Source organism: Cydia splendana, chromosome Z, assembly GCF_910591565.1.
Source record: "Cydia splendana chromosome Z, ilCydSple1.2, whole genome shotgun sequence".
In the NCBI taxonomy this organism is placed as follows: Eukaryota; Metazoa; Arthropoda; class Insecta; order Lepidoptera; family Tortricidae; genus Cydia; species Cydia splendana.
The window spans coordinates 13,799,707-13,820,187 of NC_085987.1; the positions used below are offsets into that span (position 1 = coordinate 13,799,707).

Genomic DNA, 20,481 nt, shown 5'->3' on the forward strand with positions numbered 1-20,481 from the left:
CGAAAACATTCATTGATGGATGGTATACGATGTGTAAAATTGACAAGGTTCTAATTTCGCTTTGAGATAGTGTCATACATCATAACCAATTACGAATTTACGATGCATAGGTAGTGCATAATTTGTTTTCACATCACCAATCCGAAAAAGAGATTTTTCTTCCCTACTAGGAGGGATCAAATTGGCACTTTTCTTCCCTGCTAGGAGGGAACAAAGTAACACTATTCTGTTCTATGATATTCTATTTTTACATTTATTTGCACTTTTTTTTAGCCTAAATAATATTTTTCAACGTCATAATTACCTCTTAGCCACCACCAGGTACGCTCAGTATTCTGCTTTAGACTCCCTCGCTACTCTCGGGGTTCCATTATAGAATCCTTCGCTTCGTTTAGGATTCAATGTACGCCCTCGCCGTAAATATGTCATTTTGCTACCTTGTGACACCATCTGCTATTTCCGTCGTATTTTTTCGTTTTTGTCATGCTACTCGTACCTACTCAAAACTTCTAGTTTATCCACTGGAGCCGCCATGGCGTCTCCGTTGGTTATATCCTCTAATTTTATCCATTTCTTTACACACTTGTCCTGTTTATGAGATTCAGGTATTAATAAATTCACGTACTTTATCAAAGTTATACGCAAACGTTAGAACTAGTAAAATAATAATATAATAAAAAATCTAAATATTAATAGAGCACCAACCTACTAAATTGTTTACGACTTATAAACATTGCAGTTTTTCGTTAGGGGCTATTCATAAAGTACGTCATTTCAAATTAGGGGGGGGGGGGGTCTGGACATTGGATGATGGTAGCATGACGTAGGAGGAAACGGGGTCATTCGAAGCATGACTTTTGGATGATTTTAGGGAGGGGGGGTCAAAAATCGTCAAAAATCGATGACGTAATTTATGGACAGCCCCTTATACAAACGCTTCACGTCGACTTCGCACATTGTTATAATTATTTACGAGCTTAAATAATTGTAGTTTGCGGACCTCACTCGGTATAGTCATTATTAATATTATTTAAAATAAACCCCATATAAACCGCGAACAATTTGAATGAATGACAAATTTTAATGACAACAGACTTTTAGCTTTTTTTTTCAATCATAGACAACAATGAAATATCTGTCAACAATATTTGGTAAGCCAGAGCGGCTACCGCGGAAACCGAAATTCGCAAATTGCGGGGATCTTTCTCTTTTACTCCAATGAAGGCGTAATAAGAGTGACAGAGAAAAATGCCCGCAATTTGCGAACTTCGATTTTTGCGGTTATAGCCCAGACTCTATAATATAGGTACTTTTTGTACTCCTTGCCAGTAGAATCCATTTGCCATGATTCGGTGCGGTGCGGTAGTCTGTTACGGCTATTACTTACTCGGTGTTAACTTATGCTTTGTCTGTGGAGATTTTTTTTGTTATCTTTAAAAGTGCCATCTCTTGTTGAGTAGCAGAACTAAGAATGCAGCAGTGAATCCCTAGGTGGCGCTAAGTGCTTAAGCGGCATGGCAAGCGTTTCGATTTTTGTCTGTGGTTTGTTATAGTTCCCATTTTGCGTTGGTTTTGGTGAAGTGGAATTGCGCTAAAGCATTTTTATGTAGTATTGAAGCATTAGAATTAAACAAAAATGGAGAAAAGAAAGGAATCTTTAAGTGACATAAAACTGTGTAGGTTCTGTTTAACTCAGGACTCATCATTGACCAGTTTATATGATCGAAGTCGGGACCCCATATTGGTGACTCTTCCTTTGAAAATTATGGCATGCGTTTCAATCGAGGTAAATACAGGATTTTTTTAATTAAATAGTTCTTAATATTCTAAAATTCATCGTATAGCTTAGTGACTAGAAGCCGCTATGAAATTACTGGGTAGTTTACCGACAATGAAATGGCGTTGGACGCTTTAAAAAAGCATTTGATCAGAGTAACTGGCATACACGTATAGTTTATTTAATATTAGATATAGACATATTATAATAAACGAAGTTTTATTTTATATTTTACTATTGTTCAAAGTATTGATCAACTTAGCAAGCTTTTATGAAGTAAGTTGCTTGGTGCATCCTAACCGCCATCTAGCGAAATGTATACTCTTACAAAAATATTTTTTAATTATAATGTTTATCTAATTTCTGAATAAAAATCTTATTTTTGTCAGTTGCTTAAATTAGAGTTAAACATTAATCAAATCCTTATATTTATTTTTATTCAATTTAACCTGATGCAAATTAATAGTAATAATTTACTTGAGCATTCAAATACATAATTAATAGAGCACAAGACCCACCAACTAATTAAACAGGTTGTAAACTATACTTACAATTACTATGTTTCATCCTGGTTTAGTTTGTCCTCCTAGTGAGAAAGGTAGATTGCAGTTATTTAACACATTCATAGGCAATAACTCGCTGAGTAGGTAGGTAGGTTTTATATAGGAAAAGGGTGCTTGCAGTGTTAAATAAAAGCTATTAACGCTATGCCATCTCGAGTAACCACATAGCCATCCATTAGAATGCATCTGCGAATGTAATAGGATGAACAGGAAAGTGGAATGTTTAAAATGACCATATAATTTAAGATATGCTTCATGGTTATGTCATGGCAAAGAATGCCATCTTAATATATATTTGCAATATTCTGAAGACACAGTTCTAGCAAATCAAAAATTTATTTGAAAATGAAACATGCTCTGGGTAAGACACACTATGCTCAAAAGCAATAGCTATGATTTACTTTTATTGATGGCATCCATTTCAAATGTTTATTCAGAACATTTCTTTCTCCAGTATATCTCATCTCTGCTTTAGTTTAAGATCCAAAAAATTTGCTTGCTGAACGCCAAAGATGTATACAATAGAAACAGGAGATATCCCAATAAACTTGTATTAGATTTTATTCCTAATAGTTCCCTTTTTATGAAAAATAGTTATTATTTATGTATGAAAATATTTAATGCCCTTCCGGAAAACATCAAACCCATTTAAAGCACAACTATATTGTTGGCTCAAAAAACAGGTTTTACTCTGTAAGTGAGTTGTTCGATATGTAATAGGTACCTAGTATTAAGTAGAAATATTAGTTTTAAGTTAACAATGTACCGACCAAATAGATGAAGACTAATAGCTTTAAGATAATATTTGCATGCTTAACCAGCTAAATATGTTTCTGTAAGGGAATATTTTTCCAATAACACCTTGTTATACCATATTTTATGCAAATAAAGAATTTTCATTTTTTCATTTTCATTTCTGATATTCTAGTAGGAAAAAACACACTTGTCTTAATACTCAAATGCAATGGCATCCATTTTAAATGCTTGCTTCACTTTGAAATTCTGTTCAAATATTTTAGCCTGTGTCCACTTTTTACATTGGTAGAAATATATATACTATCAAAAACAACAATACCTCCTATACCTAAAAAAAGCTTAACATATCCAACAAACCAATGCACCAGCAAAACTTCCATAAACCTAATTATTGACTCTTAAAGGCCATGAGGCAATTTGAGATTTTTTTCTGTTCATAAAGATTTTTAAGTAATAAGTATTGTATAAATAAACATGATATTTTTTCAAAGAATATGGGTATAATGAAATTTCTATAAATTCGTACATTTTCCACAGGTATTTCCATCAGATAAAATGCCCTCCTACATCTGTGAGCGCTGCAGAGTTTTCATGGACATTTGCTATGACTTCAAACAAATTTGCCGGCGGGCTGATGAGTCGTGCCTTCAGTTTGTCCAAAATGGGGTCCCTATCAGTGCTGTCAATTGGCCTTCTTCACTTATGAAGGTAAACTAAAATTAAAAATCTGTAGTATATAGTTTAGTTGCAAAGGTTTTAAACAAAAATAATGTAAGTACTTTAATTTGATACTGAATTTAATTTCTAGTGTGTAATATAATTTTCGTTTTACAGATATTTCAACTGACGAAAAGAACAGTGTCTAGGCCAATTAACACTGTTGTAGAAGGAGGAGCGACAATCGCAGTTACATCTCAAGATATGTCCGAAAATGATAATGAAGATGAAGAGACATTCAACATAAAGGTTACTTTTTATCCATATAACATAATTAACATTCAGGGTTTTCCTCAACTTCTAGGTAGATTTCAAATTTACTTTTAGTGTATTAAATATACCCTAAGGTAGAATAAATTAATGGCCAAGAGCTTTAGTTTAAGCTATACTTTCTCAGTATCACCTCCATACCTCTCATATCAGTTGTATATTGTATGTTAACATATTTGACAGATTGATGCTGCTCGTGATGGATCCAAGCGTATCAAAGTAACACCTAGTGGAGTCAAGGAAAGTGCATCTGCTAAAAAAGCAGGTAAGTCATTCTCCTCAGCCCGTGATCCCACATATTTTAGTTGTTATTATTTTCATACTTTTTTTAATTTATATCTGCGTGTGTTCATAGCTTTCAATATTTTCCATCATGTTATTCTTTTGTGTCTAGTATTATTTTTTTGCAGCATGTTTAGCCAGCATTCATTTTGAGTTGAGGTTCAATTCAAATAAAATTCATTTTTATTGGATTGGCCGTAGATATTTTTTCGCCCTTATCGCCCCTCATTGACAATCGAAATATAATTTACATGGTAAGTATCTATATTTCTATACATTTGTTTTTTGATTCTATTTATTATCTAATTAATATGTGAAATGTGAAGCTGTGTAAAATATGACATTTGAATGGTATATTGTTTCGTTTAAAGTGTGTTATACATTGGGTAAAATAAACGTGTTGGTGGGAGACAGCGGTAAGGAAGGGTGTGATGGTGCGCGTGCGCCGGCGGTCGAGCGGGCTGGGCACGTGGCCGTGCGACGAGTGCGACACCAGCTACTCGCTGCACCAGCTGCTCGACATACACAAGGCCACGAAGCACCGCGCCAGAAATGTACAATGTGAACAGTGCGATGCGTAAGTCTTCATATTCTACCTACCTACACCGATTAATATACCTTTTGTCAGATTTTCCATGAGAGATGTACGTGTAGGTAATACGCTGTAGAGTGATTGACTCTAACTGAATGGCAAGACATATATTTATAAGGTACAACTCTTGTTATAGCTGAAATTACGACATAAAAAATAAATGCATGACACAGTGACAAAAAAAATTGCTTTGATATATAGTTCTTGATATAAAAAACGAACTATAGTAAGGTAATTTATTACTCCTTGTACACATGCGTGCATGCATGCAACCTTCACGAACAGCAGAGCTAGGCTCAGCTAAAATATGAAAGCAAATAAAACTAGTTCCTATTAATTGAACTCGTGAACATCCTAAAGACCGTGGGCCGATTGCATAACAAAGTACAACTAATATTACAAGCGGAACTCCTTTTCTAATTTCACTTATTAAATAAGGAGTTCCGCTTGTAATATTAGTTGTAGTTTGTTATGCAATCGGCCCCGTATCGTTAAGTTTGGGGACAACTTAGCCGTTTTTTTTTGTATTATATTTTTTTTTTTCAAAATTACACATGTGTTTAATTAGTGCTTTAATAAGGTACACATTTCGTCCTGGGAGCTCGACGTAAAGCATATGGTTTGGACGAAATTTAGCCAATCCTCTCGAGTAACAATGACGACTCCTGACAAATACTACAAGAAAAATTTTGCGATTCATATAGCGAAACATCTGGACATAGTCTAAGCATTCCTTTCGTTAAAAAAAAAGTTTAGGATCTGTGCATGGTGGCCTTTTAGAGAATATGGCATGTTACTTACGACAACTCTGACTTTGACATCTAATATAACTATCATGGAGCGTTTCTATCGACCCGCTCTAGCGATGAACCATGAATGTCCGTTAGGCTTTGGTTTTTAGCTTATTCTTCTAGCTGTCTCCGTCATTTCGCTTGCATCAGAAATTGAAGTGATTCCAAAACGTGGGGTGAAAAATCGTTTTTATGTCAAAATAAAAATACACCACATTTATTCCGCAGCTGCTCAATTGAACAATCATGAAGAGGACACTTAGATAACATGTTTCGGCAGCCTATAAACCTGTTGTTACTTTAAATCGTACCAAAGAGTCGGTGAAATAGTCTCAAATTTAGCTCTATAGGCTTGTCCGGACTGTATTTGCTATACGGTATTAAAATCATCATAAAGTCCCTAAAATAAAAAAATGCCAAACCTTCTTAAATCAGATATAGCTTAAAAATACCCTCAGATCAAACTCTTAGAACATAGTAATACAAAATAATACACATGCCAACAGTTAGACCAGGTTTTATCTGTCCCTATACTTAACGATACAGTATTTAAAATAATTCCTAATTTAGTACAAATCTGATGGAAAAAAGTCTCACACTGAGCTTGTTTTAATAAGATTGTATGGCATGCAGCAGTTTTAATTGTGACCATGAACTTAGTTTCTTTATCTTATTTAGAAGATGACCTCAAAAGGTTTGATGGTCATGTTTCTACGACAGCAACATCTATGTAGGTATCCAATAGGTATCCATTTTATACTGTTTTGTAATGAATACATTATTTATGTTACCTATTTACTTTGAAAATACTCAGCAGAAACCAAACATTTTCAAAGTTTTTATTTTGTTTCAGTAAATTTTTCTCCAAATATGACTTACTCACACACAAACTACGGCATTCCAATGAAATGCCGTTCCAATGTGTTGCTTGCGATAGAAAATTCAAACGGCTTATTTTGCTTAAAAGACACGAAAAGGTAAACTACTTGGCTCGCCGATTTATTACCTATATAACAATATTTTGGCCTCGATTCCAAAGAATAAATGAACTATCGTGAATGTTTTCAGATGATGCATTCTAATTTACCGCTACATTTATGCGAAAACTGCCCCGCGACTTTCCTGTCCACCGTGGAACTGGAAGCCCACAAAAAAAGGCACGAGGGCTATGCGAATCGGCAACATGTCTGCACAATATGTGACAGAAAGTAAGATTATTAACGTATTGTTTACCTTTATTCATTCAGTATGGGAACTATGCCTATGAAACTACCGAATGAATGTCCTGTCAGGTGTTAACAGTGCAGCAATTGGTTAATATTATCTTTAGGGAGAGATTTACCAACAAAAATGTGTATAAGAAAGTGCCTGGTGGCTAACGCGCTGAGATAGTCTTTCATTTATTAAAATGAAATGAATAATTATCGTAGTCTACTGCTTCAGACAGAAATCAAGAGCGTTGTCGTTGATATTGACACATATAACCGCTAAATTTAAGTATAATTAAATTACAAATGCATTATCACCGTGTTGCTTGTTTTCTAGGTTTCACAAAAGAAACACTCTGGTTCGGCACCAGGACGTCGTGCACGGGAACAAACAATTCTCTTGCGAGTATTGCCCCCAGCGTGAGTCTTAGAGTAGAGTGCGTAACTGCATAGGGCACCTCACCTCATCCCACTCATTTTTTTTTAGCAAAATCGAAGCTATGAACATGCGCAATTTATTTACCAAACTATCTGGAAGTCGGCATGGTATTACAATTTAAAGGTTTCCTATTAGTATCCCTGCCGCCTTCCAGGCGTTGAATCTGTTCCGCTTACATTGAAATTACATTGTGTATGTCATTTCCAGGATTTACGTCCGTGTCTAAACTATCGCGGCACGTAAGGGCACACGCCGGCGACCGGGCGTACCCGTGCAAATACTGCAACAAGAGCTTCGTAAAGTCGCATCATTATACCAGGTGCGTGATTGTGACATACCTCTTCTGTATGGATTTTAATTAAGTTGGGGGTTATGAACTAACTAAGGGTGATATTCCACCTGTCCAATGCGTATTGACAAAATGAAATTCGACCAAGATATTGGACAGATGGAATAATTAACGTATTGTGTCATTTCAAGGTGTAACTCGTGCGAATGATAGGTACAGTACGTGAGTTAAACCGTAAAATTAGCTTAATGTAATGTTAGTATGACTCACGACAGTTTAAGTTCGAACAATAATTATGTTATATATTTGTAACATTACTCTATTATATTATGTAGTCCACATCAATATATTCAGACGTGCTTCTATGTGCATGGCCTCTACTGATGGTAACCCAAGGAGGACCAATCCACCCACCCGCAAGAAAGATTTTTTTAAATTACAAACTAATAATAAAAAAATCCCTAATGCTAGTCGCCCTAAGAGAAATCTGTCGCAGGCATCTCCGCTTGAAACACGAGGAGCAAGTGCGGCAAGCGCGCGGCGTCGACGCGGAGTTCCGCTGCGAGCAGTGCACCGAGAGCTTCGGCACCCAGGACGAGCTGTACTACCACTCGGCCATCCACGCCACGCAGAACCTCACGTGCCCGCTCTGCCAGGAGAAGTTCGAGAACGTGGACGCCGTCACCACGCACATCAGGACCCACGTCAACGGTAACTATACACCAGGGATGGTGCGAATATTCGCATCTGCATCCGCGGAACTTCCGCATTATTTTCAACATCCGCATCCGCGTAAAATCGATGCGAAGCTTATGCGGATGCGGATGTCGAACAAGTCGGTACAGGAACGTCTTAGCGGCGGCGTAAGTGCTAGGTAATTTCGTCATTACCTATAACGAAATCGTCTAGATCCAGAAAAGTTGGCCAAGTTGCTGTTTATTAAATATAACGGACCTATATTCTTGCTCAAATACTAAGCGTTTCGTTTTTTTTTAATAAAAAAATACTAAAAATGTAATATCCTGATATTTTTTAAGTACCTAATCTTGACATCCGCATCCGCGGATGTGAGCCTTTAAATATCCGCATCCGCGGATGTCAAAAAGTCTGCATCCGCAACATCCCTGCTACACACGCAAATGGTGGACGGTGTCTTACACACATTCTGTAAGATATTGCTCGAGTTCGAGCCAGTTTTGATGGATAGATCTTTAACGCGGTATTTATTTATCTGGACAGGAATAGAGTTCATGTGCGACTACTGCGAGTTGGTGTTCACGTCGAAGGAGAAGTTGGACGCGCACATGAGCGCGGCGCACGACGACGAAGCTTGGCCTGCCAAGGTATAACATCGCTATTTTTATTACATAAACGCCATAAGAATGCAATGACTAGGTAATATAATATTCGGCAGCTTCAGTCCTTTGTCCCTTGAACAAAGTTACTTAATGTAAAACCTGTTAGTCATTTTTAGGGTTCCGTACCCAAAGGGTAAAAACGGGACCCTATTACTAAGACTTCGCTGTCCGTCTGTCTGTCACCAGGCTGTATCTCATGAACCGTGATAGCTAGACAGTTGAAATTTTCACAGATGATGTGTTTCTGTTGCGCTATAACAACAAATACTATAATCAGAATAAAATATATATTTAAGCGGGACTCCCATACAATAATCGTGATTTTTTGCGTAATGGTACGGAACCCTTCACGCGCGAGTTCGACTCGCACTTGGCCGGTTTCTCAGATTGCTCCTCTCTCTTAGAGAACGATATCTAGAAATCATTTCAATAATTTTCGTGGACACGCTTTAAACAAAGTTTGTACGTGCAGGAGATGGACGAGTCGTCGCTGGAGGCGGACGCGATGGACGCGGACGTCGACGATGACGACGATGACAACGGACTCAATGGTAATAGACCCTAAATGCGAGATGGGGTCTATATTGGATCGCATAATAATTGATTGGCCTAATGTAATGTTACGCATAAAACTCATTTGTCATAATTGTTATTGTGCTGAAACTATTCACATTTCAGAAAAAATATAAAACAAACCTAACCTAACCTACCCTGTTCTACACAACCTATGCAAAATATTATCGAAAATACTTTCTTGTTTCAGCTGGAGAAGAATTATGCGAAAAGAGTTTTATGCGTAACATTACATTAGGACAATCAATTATTATGCCACGAGATAGGCACCGTCGCATATACACTGTATATGTGTATATCTTAAATGTGTTTTATTTTAAACGCCATAAGATTTAATAAGTGTTCGTGTTGTATTGATTATCAAATATATAAGATACAGGCGTAACGATTAAAATATTTTTTTCTTACAGTTAAAGAGGAAGGCGACCACATGGTGGTAGAAATAAAGAAAGCGGAGGGTTATATGGTATGTTCATGTCCAATTTCATTAGTCACTAGAATCATAGACTAAATATGTAGGTACCTATGTGATTTGTAGGATGTTGAAATATTTAAAAAAACGTTTATTTAAAGGAATTTGTTTTACAGCTCAAGAAAGAAATTGAAGTTGGACAAATCATTACTACTAACTCGGAAGGCAAGTAACATCAAATAGCATTTATAATATCAAATGTACGTATATTATAAGTGCTTATAAGCGCCAGTAGATAAAAAATGTAGGTGCGATATATAAGTTTTTTATTTCGCGCCTTTTCTACTGACATAAATCTTCTTCTTCTCTGTAGTATCGCTCTTGACAGAGCGGTCGTGGTCACGTTGAGTCGTCCGCTTCGGTAGTAGAGGCGGACACAGCTCTTCGCACGGTCTCCCGCCATCTCTCTCTGTTAGCAGACTGTCTGGCACAGTCAGATACGCGGTTGCCCACTGATATAATTGCTCCGTCATAATACAATGTTAATAGTTGATATTGACTAAGGCGGTACACCATCAGGTTCAGGTGTGAGTGTGTACACAGACAGCGACGCAGTGGAGGGCACGGAGGCGCCGCGCGAGCCCGCCCGGCGCCCGCCACCCGCCACCAAGTCCGAGGCCACCTCTTCGCGCCTGCCCGCCGCTAACGAGAGGGTACGTCACACCAGGGGGCCGACTTTTGAATTTCGACCACTCGATTTCGTGTATTTCGTTCAATAATATCTCCAGTACCCGGCATTTAAATTCTACTAATAGAATTGAAAACGAGTGGTCAATACCACTCGATTCCCAATTCTATCGCTCGTATTTCAAAAATTAGCATTTCGCTGTTTTCCACCGATTTTCGAGTGACGAAATCGAGCGCCCGAATTTCAAAAATCGGCCCCCTGAGATAGGATACCGGTATTTTTTGTATGGGAACGAAAACGATATTTTTTCGTTCTTTGTTAATTATTTATTTTCTAATTGGGCAATATAATAATACGAAGTCGTTGACTAAAAACAACTGTGTCCTACATTTCGAGTATAAAATAATTCGAAATGTGTGATTATTTCAACGTTTTTACAAAAAACCGGTTCCGATCCCTGCGTCACACAATACACACGCACTATTTGTTGATTATTTAATTTCCGAGAATCATTTATTCGTCAATTGTGCATTACAGGTAATGAATACAGGAGTCATAAACAATTTTGTTCTCTGTAATATGTCTTGCGACGTACAGTCACCTGCAATAATATGTTACACAACGAAGGCAGCAAAAATATCTGACACGATCTTATTTGTAGAACCATAAGAGCGTGTCACATATTTTTGCGGCCTTCGAAGAGTAACATATTATTGCCGGTGACTGTACAATGATCTTAGTTACCTAGCGCATGCAATATTATTATTAGAAATGTCACTATATTTTATAATAATCAATCAATTGTAATTAATGGGTAATTCTATAAGTCAAAGAAAAAAAGTAAAAAAAAAAGTTTGTGAAAGGATCTATCATAAATTCATTATTGTAATAACATTTCTCTTTTAAAACTTAATCTTAAATGTCGACAGCTGTTCTTTTATGAGCAAATCCTGTAATTTGTTAAACAATTTAGTGGCCATCCATCGAGGCATCCTATAAACACGTAAACATGTCCTCAAAATTAAAATGTGATTTATTCCAAATATGTGTAATATTCCTACAGATAAGCATTTTGCGCAAGGCCGAGGCAATGAAACGCAAGGCGGTTGAAAAAGAAGACCCTGATGGTAAGTCCGGTCTTTTAAGCTTTTATTTAGTTTCACCTGTCATGTGGTCTGTGTGTCTGTAATCAAGTCTTGAAAGCTAAAACCCACTTCCCATTATTCGATTGAACTGAAACTTCACATACTTATATAAGTTGGGTGACAATGCAATATTTTGTTCAACTGTCTGGCATCGGTTATCTGATGATATGTGACAGTTTGTTAGAAAATGTCTGGACGAGTATTAATTGACTGTGTCAAGAAAATTACAGTCAGCGATAAGACCTTGTATCAAAAAACTTACTTTTTACAAATAACTTATTTCTACGTTCATACATAGTATTGATATGTGACGTGTCTTTAACACATTCACTGCCCCCAACGCACTGGATGCGTTAAGGGGCTCCCCCACGCCAATGACTTTCGATCTGAATCCCTTAGTTTTCTAATGTTTTTTGTAGCTTATCATATCAAAGTTGAACAATTTTAGGCTAAAAAACTGGTTTTCTGGCCATAACTTTTGTGTTAATTAGTTTAAAATTAAAACCCTAGACACGTTTTTCGAGACTTCAAAGACGAACCGAAATATGTAGATTTCGTACATGTAAGATCCTTCACAGCAAACTAGATACGAAAAAAGTGTTTTTTAGACAATGTTTAAAAAAATCATAAAAAATAAGTATTCATTTCTTTCAAAATCCGGTAGACCAAAACGGAGATAAAAGATTGAAGAACCGATAACCGTTTGTCTTATAATTCTATCTGTAGTGCAAAAAAAGGAGATACGATTCAAAACTTGTCAAAAATCGATGAAATCCTCGGGTAGCCCCTTAACCCTTTGAACGCCACGACTATTTTATAGAACACTTCATAGTAATTCTTACTGGAATGCATGAAGGTTAATATAAAATGGTAACCGTGCGCGTTTGTGGTCGTCTTCGGCGGTCAAATGTTAAAATTGAGTAACTTACTAAGAATTGTGCACATGTAGTCCCCCAGAAGAAAGAGAGGGCCGCGAAGGTTGACAGCACCACCAACAACGCCGGCTCCAGCGACAAGTCTCTCCGCATGCTGGAGAAGGAATTACAAGAGCTTAAAAGGGTAGGCACTGTTCTATTATCTTAATGTTTATATGTGTACTAATATACGCGAAAAGTTGCCAATATTACCAAAATGTAAAGAGAGAGCTTGGCAAGCGCCTCAGGGAGAAGGGGAATGACCCCCGTTCTGAGTCATGGCTTGTCCAACAGGTCTCCATCGCCATACAGCTGGGTAACGCTGCTAGTGTGATGGGGACCTTTGGACCCGGCATGGCTCAGAACGGGTTTTAGTTTTTTGTACATAATTATTGTAAAATGTATCCTTTTCTTTTTATAAATAAATATTTTATTAAATGTAAATAATTTATAGTGGCCACTACAGTATATTACCAACCAGACGACCGGTCTGGCCTAGTGGGTAGTGACCCTGCCTGCGAAGCCGATGGTCCTGGGTTCGAATCCCAGTAAGGGCATTTCTTTGTGTGATGGACACTAATATTTGTTCCTGAGTCATGGGTGTTTTCTATGTATATAAGTATGTATTTATATATATATAAGTATGTATATCGTCGCCTAGCACCCATAGTACAAGCTTTGCTTAATTTGGGGCTAGGTTGATCTGTGTAAGATGTTCACCAATATTTATTTATTTTTTATATATTTATGTTTTAGACTACTACAAGAGTAGAAGGCAAGCCGACAAAAGCAGGGGAAGCGAAGAGCAAACGGCAACCCGTTCATACCTCCACGCCAAAACTGAGGTGTGTATACGAGCCGACTTGTTCCCTAACTAGGATAGTTATGTTCTCTACTTGCATCGTTTGCATCTTATAGTTTTTTACACGATGCAACGCATTTCGCAAACGATACATGCAGAGAAGCAATAAATGTTATTTTGCAATATTTTTGACAAAGCAAAATAATACAAGTAGTATCTTTTAGCAGAGAAACCACATGGATGACTGAGTAAGTAGAACAAGAATAACAAATCACTAAGTATCATGATACTAAGTAGCATGACATTTTAGTTAATAATATACTGGCTTAATTTTAGATCTGGCGACGAAAAGAAAGCACAAACTACACCCAAGCTTACGACATCAGTAGAAAAGAAGCCCGTGGACCGCCGCATTCCCAACAAGGAGCCTAAGGAGGCCGTGGCCAGGAACGCTGTCACGAGCTCCAAGGATGACAAGAACGTATCCAGCACCAAGGAGGACAAGCCCACCGGGGACCGCGACGACACCGCCAAGGACAACAATAACAAGAAGAATACCAGGGAAGAGGAAAACCCGCCCGAGAAAACCAAAATGGCCGACAAGAATATACCCGAGAAGGAAGACAAAAGCGCCAGTAAAGAGGCCAAGGGTAAAGCTACGAAGGAGGACGTACCTAGCTCCAGCAAAAACGAAGCTAGCTCGAGCACCAAGACCGAAAAGAGCGCTCCCGCCAAGAACGAAGACAAGGTTAGTTATACATACTTATCGCATACTTTAAAGCGTATTGATTTTTGGTAAACACGCTTAATGTGTAGACAGACCCCGCGTGGAAGATTATTGCATCATGACTCAGAATAACCTATTCATGATTTATTGATAACTAATATCAGTAGGGAGACACACCTGCCTTCGGGCATTCTCGGCTCCGTTCGGCTCAGCATTGCTCCGAGCAATTATTAGGGTTGGCACAACTTGTAGTCCCTTTGCGTGCACGACCACAGATAAGAAAATGACTGGAATTTGGACAGCCCTAAATAGCCGATAGGGATAGTGCCATACATTAGAAAGGGATAGCATGATTTGTCCATGAATCGCTTTTAAACTTCGGTTTTGTAAGAAGTGTCCTTTCTGTACGGTAGTACAATTATTTATTCTGTGCTAATATGTGAATATTTCGTAGCCCGTCAAGAACGGCGACACGAGCGGCTCTGAAGACAACTCAGTACGTCGGTCAACTAGGCCATCGAAAATCAAGAACTATGCCAGCATGATTCGTGACAGGTAAACATTGGAGATAGGCTACTTTATTTAATGAGCAGTTTTCATCTTAATATTAATCTATTATATATCAAAATTACAGAACACGAATGATTCGAGACGCGGATGACGATGAAGAAGATTCGGATATGGAAGAGGAATTCGTTGGACCAGATCCTGATGTATGACATTATCTTAGCCTTTAATTAACAAATATACAGTAGACCTACATATTGATCCCATCAAGGCCCGGTTGTATAAGAGCGTATACCTTCTAAGTTTAAGGAGCCCAATTCACAAATAATGTTTAATGAGTTGATATTACAAGGAAATCATCACGGTCGCACCAATATATAAGTTTTGTACTGGCGAGATACTCGTTTAAATAATAAAAAAATGTCGTGAAGTTTAAAGTCCGTTAGTTTTGAACAGGACCCCCGGACGTTGATTATGATTACCCTCTAATAAATTAAGCTTTACGGAATGCTAATAGAAATATAACTGTAATGTAGGTAACACAGGGTCCAGAGCCGCCCGCGCGCAAGAGCCTGCCGAAGCGGCAAAAGTCGGCGACTCCCGCCCCGGCCGCCGCGAGCACGCAGGCCGCCACCCCCGTCGCGCGCCGTCGCGGCCGCCCGCGCAAGGAGGCGTGAGTTTACAACAATTGTACATATTCGACTAGTGTAAGCCCCCTATGGGAAAAACGACAAGAATACAGAAGAAATTCATACTTTCAATTCTTGTAAGGTCTCTTAAAATACTACAATTTTTAATTACTTTCTACGCGCAGAAATATAATGAATAGGGTATTATACCGTATTTAAAATAAATTATTTTACACCATGCATGAAATAAAGTACCAGATATATAGTTATTAGAAAAACACAGAAAGGAGTTATTTTTAAACACAAGTTCTATTTAATAAATCGGATAGAAATATTAAAAGTGATGTAATATTTCATATAAATTCCATTAGCAAATCGTTTTGACAGTTCTAAAAAAATAACTGATTTGACTAGTAGGAATATAACATAGGGTTATAAGATATATAAAATAATTTATATGTAAAATTGTGCACGCTTTGATGCACTGATACATGTTTTTGGCACAATTTACTTATCTAGTTTTGTGTTACAGGACTCCAAAGGAAAGCGGGGAGGACGCAGAAGCAGACACCCCAACGGTGAAGGAACCTGAGAACAAACCAGAGGAACCCACCAAAGAACCTGAAGTTACGAATCAAGAGATTCCTACAGAACCCCAAACCACTCCGGTACAGGTATGTCAGAGCTAGTTTGTGCCGCCGCCCATTCGTGTGATGCTCGTAATATTAACTTTATGAATTACATATTACAAGAAGGTGAAAAATCAAGCGTATAAAAATATCTGTCTAACAATAAAAGCAGTGTACGGCACATTGCACATTTTGAAATTAGTGTATGTTATAGTCTGTTTTAAAAATATCCGTCTATTGTAGGCAACGACGCCGCCCGCGAGCACCGAGCCGCAGGCGAATACACTAATGTCACCCACCGGACAAACATTGAAAAAAGTAAGTAGCTTCTTAAACGTGCACTGCCTCGGTCTATACGGGGAACAGCTTGTTGAAAATTAATAAAATTATGTTATAACAATACATTTCTAAAACAATGAATTTCTCACAACATTATTTATTGTTGTGCGTTATATTTAAATAGAATACAAATCTATATAAGTAATAAGGAGACAGAATCCTTGGTATTATATGTATTGTAACACTGTATGTGTTCCAGGTGCCTATAAAAGCCTTACCACCGGGAGTTAAGCCTTTGCCGCTGCCACTTAACGCCAGACGTAAGTCGAATTATAATTAAGATAAGTCATTAAGTAATATTAAGAAAAGGATTGAATACACCGAAGAACACTTACAACTGTGATTTTTAATCTTTTGACCTCCATAATTGGTACAGTACAGTTTGATATTAACTTTCACCAGTGGGGAGACACTCCTCCTTTCGGACAAACTCCGTTCCATTCGGCTCAGCATTGCTCCGAGCAATTATTAGGGTGGCTCCACTCCACTTGACGTTCTTTTGCGTGCACGACTACAGATAAGATAAAGACTTTAATTTTGACAACCCCAAAGCGTCCTTTCTGTACGATAGTACTATTATTTATTCTTAAAATAGTAATCACTGTATTAAAGTAAATATTGAAAATATTCAAGCATATGTTTATTCAGCAGGTGATCTGTGTCAAATGCAAATTGGAAAGAAAATGGTGAAGGTGCAGAAGATCGTTATGACCAAAGCGGAAGTCGAAGCGATGGCCAAGAAAGGACTTTTGGAGTTAAAGGTAATACATTAATATTTATTTTAACCTCACGATAGTATTTTAATGACCTGTGAATATAGACCTCCACCTAATCTTAGCGCTTTCCCGATTGTGTCTAAAAAGAGCCGCGGTTTAAAGAAAAGTAGTTTTAAAAGTTACTACCACTTGATCTTCCAATTCCAACCCGAAGCACCGTAAAACCCCGGGTGGTGATCGAACTTACCATACGATGTTTTCCGTCACCGAAGAGCAACTATTAATTAATTATACATGAATTTCAAGAAACTAGTTCTATCCGGGACTCGAAACCACGACCTAAGGATTTGGAGCCAATCGTTTTACTGCTAAGCTACCGGGACTCATAGTAAGCGACCTATAGACATAGTGTCGCATTATAAAACGTTTGTTAATGCTCATGATCTTGCAGGACGGGACCATGGTGCTGAAGCAGGGCATCAAGCTGCCGGGCGGCGACCCGGCTGTCCTCAGGTCAGGGCTGGTTAGCCAAGGAGGTGAGTGACGCGGTGAGTTTAGTTGGGGTATGTTTTGTATTTACTTGAAAATCACGATCGCCGACGCCATCGTGTATGTAATCGACAGATTTGAGTTGAAAATGTGTCCTTGAATTATGGATAATAATATTAATAACAAAGATTAGAAAATAAATATTTGTCCTCCTTGTAATTATAAACAACAACCAAATTTTTATTGCGTTGTGCTTGTTTAGTGCCCGTCGTTAGGGTATGCTAGGCTGCCGGGATGCTCCATACGGCCAATACAATATAACGACGCTGGAAGATGCATTGCTCTCGGTGAAGCATCATTTTATTATGAAGCACATATCAGACGAAATGTTGCTCTGTCGCATGAATACGTGGTATGCGACTGAAGGGAGCCTTCCCTCGGGTTATTATTTGGTCATACTTCGGGTCTGCTATGGACGTTAGTACTATTATTATATAATAATATTAATAATATGTTTATGTTGATTGTTATTACCGTTTTATACAGTTATTATAATTTAATTATTTGTTTCAGCGATTCGCAAGGTGTCAGCCACTCCATCGCGGTGTAATTTTGAAGGCGAAGAAGGATAATAACTTCTTTATTAGATCGAAATAATTAATGTCTTCTTAAGCGTATTTATCATCATCAGCACTAGAAAAGAATTACATGTGCATGTCGGTGGGATTCTAAATAATGAATTTGCATCTTATTAGGTTAGGGGCTTAGATTATGTTACTTTACTATAAATATTAGTTAATTTTACCGAAGTATTTTTGTTTAAAACTACAAGTACACTTTAAACTGTATGAAACTTATTTTGAAGAACGTATTTGAACGAGTGAACGTTTCATTATATATGCTAAATGTTAAATTTTAAATAACATTTAAAAAAACCGTAAGAGATCTTATATAGTTGTGGAAGATCATTATTACTACTACACACAAGATTTGTTATAGAAAAATCTATGCATCATCAAGTAATCTCACAGCTACTTTTTTATGATACTTTACTATTATGTTATGGTTTAGTATTTATTGCATTATTTAGTTCTTTTCGTTTTGCGATAGTAACTAATGTGGATGTTCATGTTGACACTTGGGCGGTTTTTGTGAACGACGACTTACCGCGAATTTTTGTTATCTGCCTCTCTACGGGTTATTCCCCTCTCTACCGCTCTAAGAGCGATAGAGAGGCAGATAACGTAGTTCTTGTTCGCAGTAGGATTTCAATCATATTTTTATCAATTCATAATAATGTTAATGAATATCTTTCATAAATATGTCGACTAAGCAGTGGCGTAACTAGGGGGGGCGGGAGCAGAGGGGGCAAGTGCCCCGGGCGCGTCCAAGGAGGGGCGCCAAAATGAGCAAAAGGCTACCCCTCCAGCTTGCCAAAGGTAGCAGGGAAACTTTTGTCAGTCGTATTTACCACCACTGTGAAATGCTGATGGTAACCTGGCCCAAAAAATATTGTTTTTTTACTACGAACAGTAAGAACTACTTCAACTTACTATTTTACTACAAATAATAATTTTGAATCAGTTCGATTAAAAAACTCACCTGAGGCGATTTATTTTCGCGCTCAGTTCCATCATCCATGGTTTCAGTAAAAAATGTTTTTTTTGTAAATACCTAAACATAGGTACATTTTTTTAAGTGCACCTGCACCGGGTACAATAATACTAAGTACTTAAATGCCAAAACCTCACAAATAATTGGTATTGTAAACACCTGCGAGGATATTAGGGTTAACCTTTTAGTTCCAGAGAAAATGCCATTATTCCCATAGGCACCATACAAACTTTCGAAAAAAAAATATATTTTCCAGACCAAATTCACTTATATTCATTCTGGGATAGAAACTGGAGTAAATGTAAAATAACACTAAACAAAACTATAATAAATCTAAAAGAAGGCCCCTGTAATTTTCTACAATAAAAAACTAACACTTTGAAAATTGAGCTTCTATTTCTATAAAAGGCGATTTTCAGCGCACCGTGTGCCAGCTTCGAATCAGTCCAAAGGCGCGCTGTGCGAATCGTCGACGATTCCAAACTCACAAGCGATATTGAACCTTTAAGCCTATAAGGAGTCGCTTTGCCTCCTTGTGTGTGTTGTACTAAGCCTATAAGGAGACGGTTTGCCTCCTTGTGTGTGTTGTACTAAGCCTTATAAGGAGACGGTTTGCCTCCTTGTTTGTGTTCTATAACTTGCACAATGAGCTGTTCTCTGAAGCTTTCCATCACCGCACCACTCGCCATCAACAGAGTGTGCATCATAGAACCTAAATGGTCGAGCACTGTGCGGTTTAAGAGGAATTTCCTCCCGCAGATGCCTCCGGCTGTGGAATGAGCTCCCTGCCGAGGTTTTCTCGAGGGGCTACAGTATGGGGTGCTCCAAAAAAGGAGTGTACAAGTTATAAAAGGGTCGGCAACGCGCCATATCCTCTAGCTACGCCCCTGCCGACTAAGTTATACAGATACTCATTTATTCAAGCCAATTTACATGTCAAAATAAAATTAGAATTATACAGTTAAAATTGAGATCATAATTAAATATACAATTATAATTTAAAATAAAAATAAATGGTAAATATGGTACGTTACATATACCGTGATGGTCTCAACAGAAAATAAGTAATGTTAATCAATCGTTGTCTGTAATCGAGTAAACTAAGGATCCATATTAATGCAAAATACCTAATTATTTCAATTACTATGTGAAACACGGAATATTTTTGTTTTGTACTTTATATTGTGTACATTCATTTGTTTAGATAGTAAGGATGACGATAAAATATAAAATAAAGGTGCATGCTGCAACAATA

General features: G+C 37.6%; 1 protein-coding gene across 1 annotated transcript; it reads left to right on the forward strand.

The window, feature by feature from the left end:
- The first annotated feature begins 1,455 nt into the window (after nt 1-1,455).
- LOC134805048 (RE1-silencing transcription factor-like) lies at nt 1,456-20,481 on the forward strand. Its single transcript, XM_063778336.1, has 28 exons — nt 1,456-1,786; nt 3,634-3,804; nt 3,931-4,062; nt 4,267-4,348; nt 4,759-4,942; nt 6,602-6,725; nt 6,817-6,956; nt 7,294-7,376; nt 7,603-7,714; nt 8,181-8,395; nt 8,924-9,027; nt 9,515-9,593; nt 10,026-10,081; nt 10,204-10,258; nt 10,607-10,740; nt 11,779-11,842; nt 12,810-12,919; nt 13,531-13,619; nt 13,913-14,324; nt 14,758-14,858; nt 14,938-15,016; nt 15,356-15,483; nt 15,972-16,113; nt 16,312-16,386; nt 16,607-16,667; nt 17,056-17,168; nt 17,575-17,659; nt 18,186-20,481. Exons 1-28 carry the CDS (start codon nt 1,637-1,639, stop codon nt 18,242-18,244), a joined length of 3,339 nt encoding a protein of 1,112 aa, XP_063634406.1. The 5' UTR covers nt 1,456-1,636; the 3' UTR covers nt 18,245-20,481.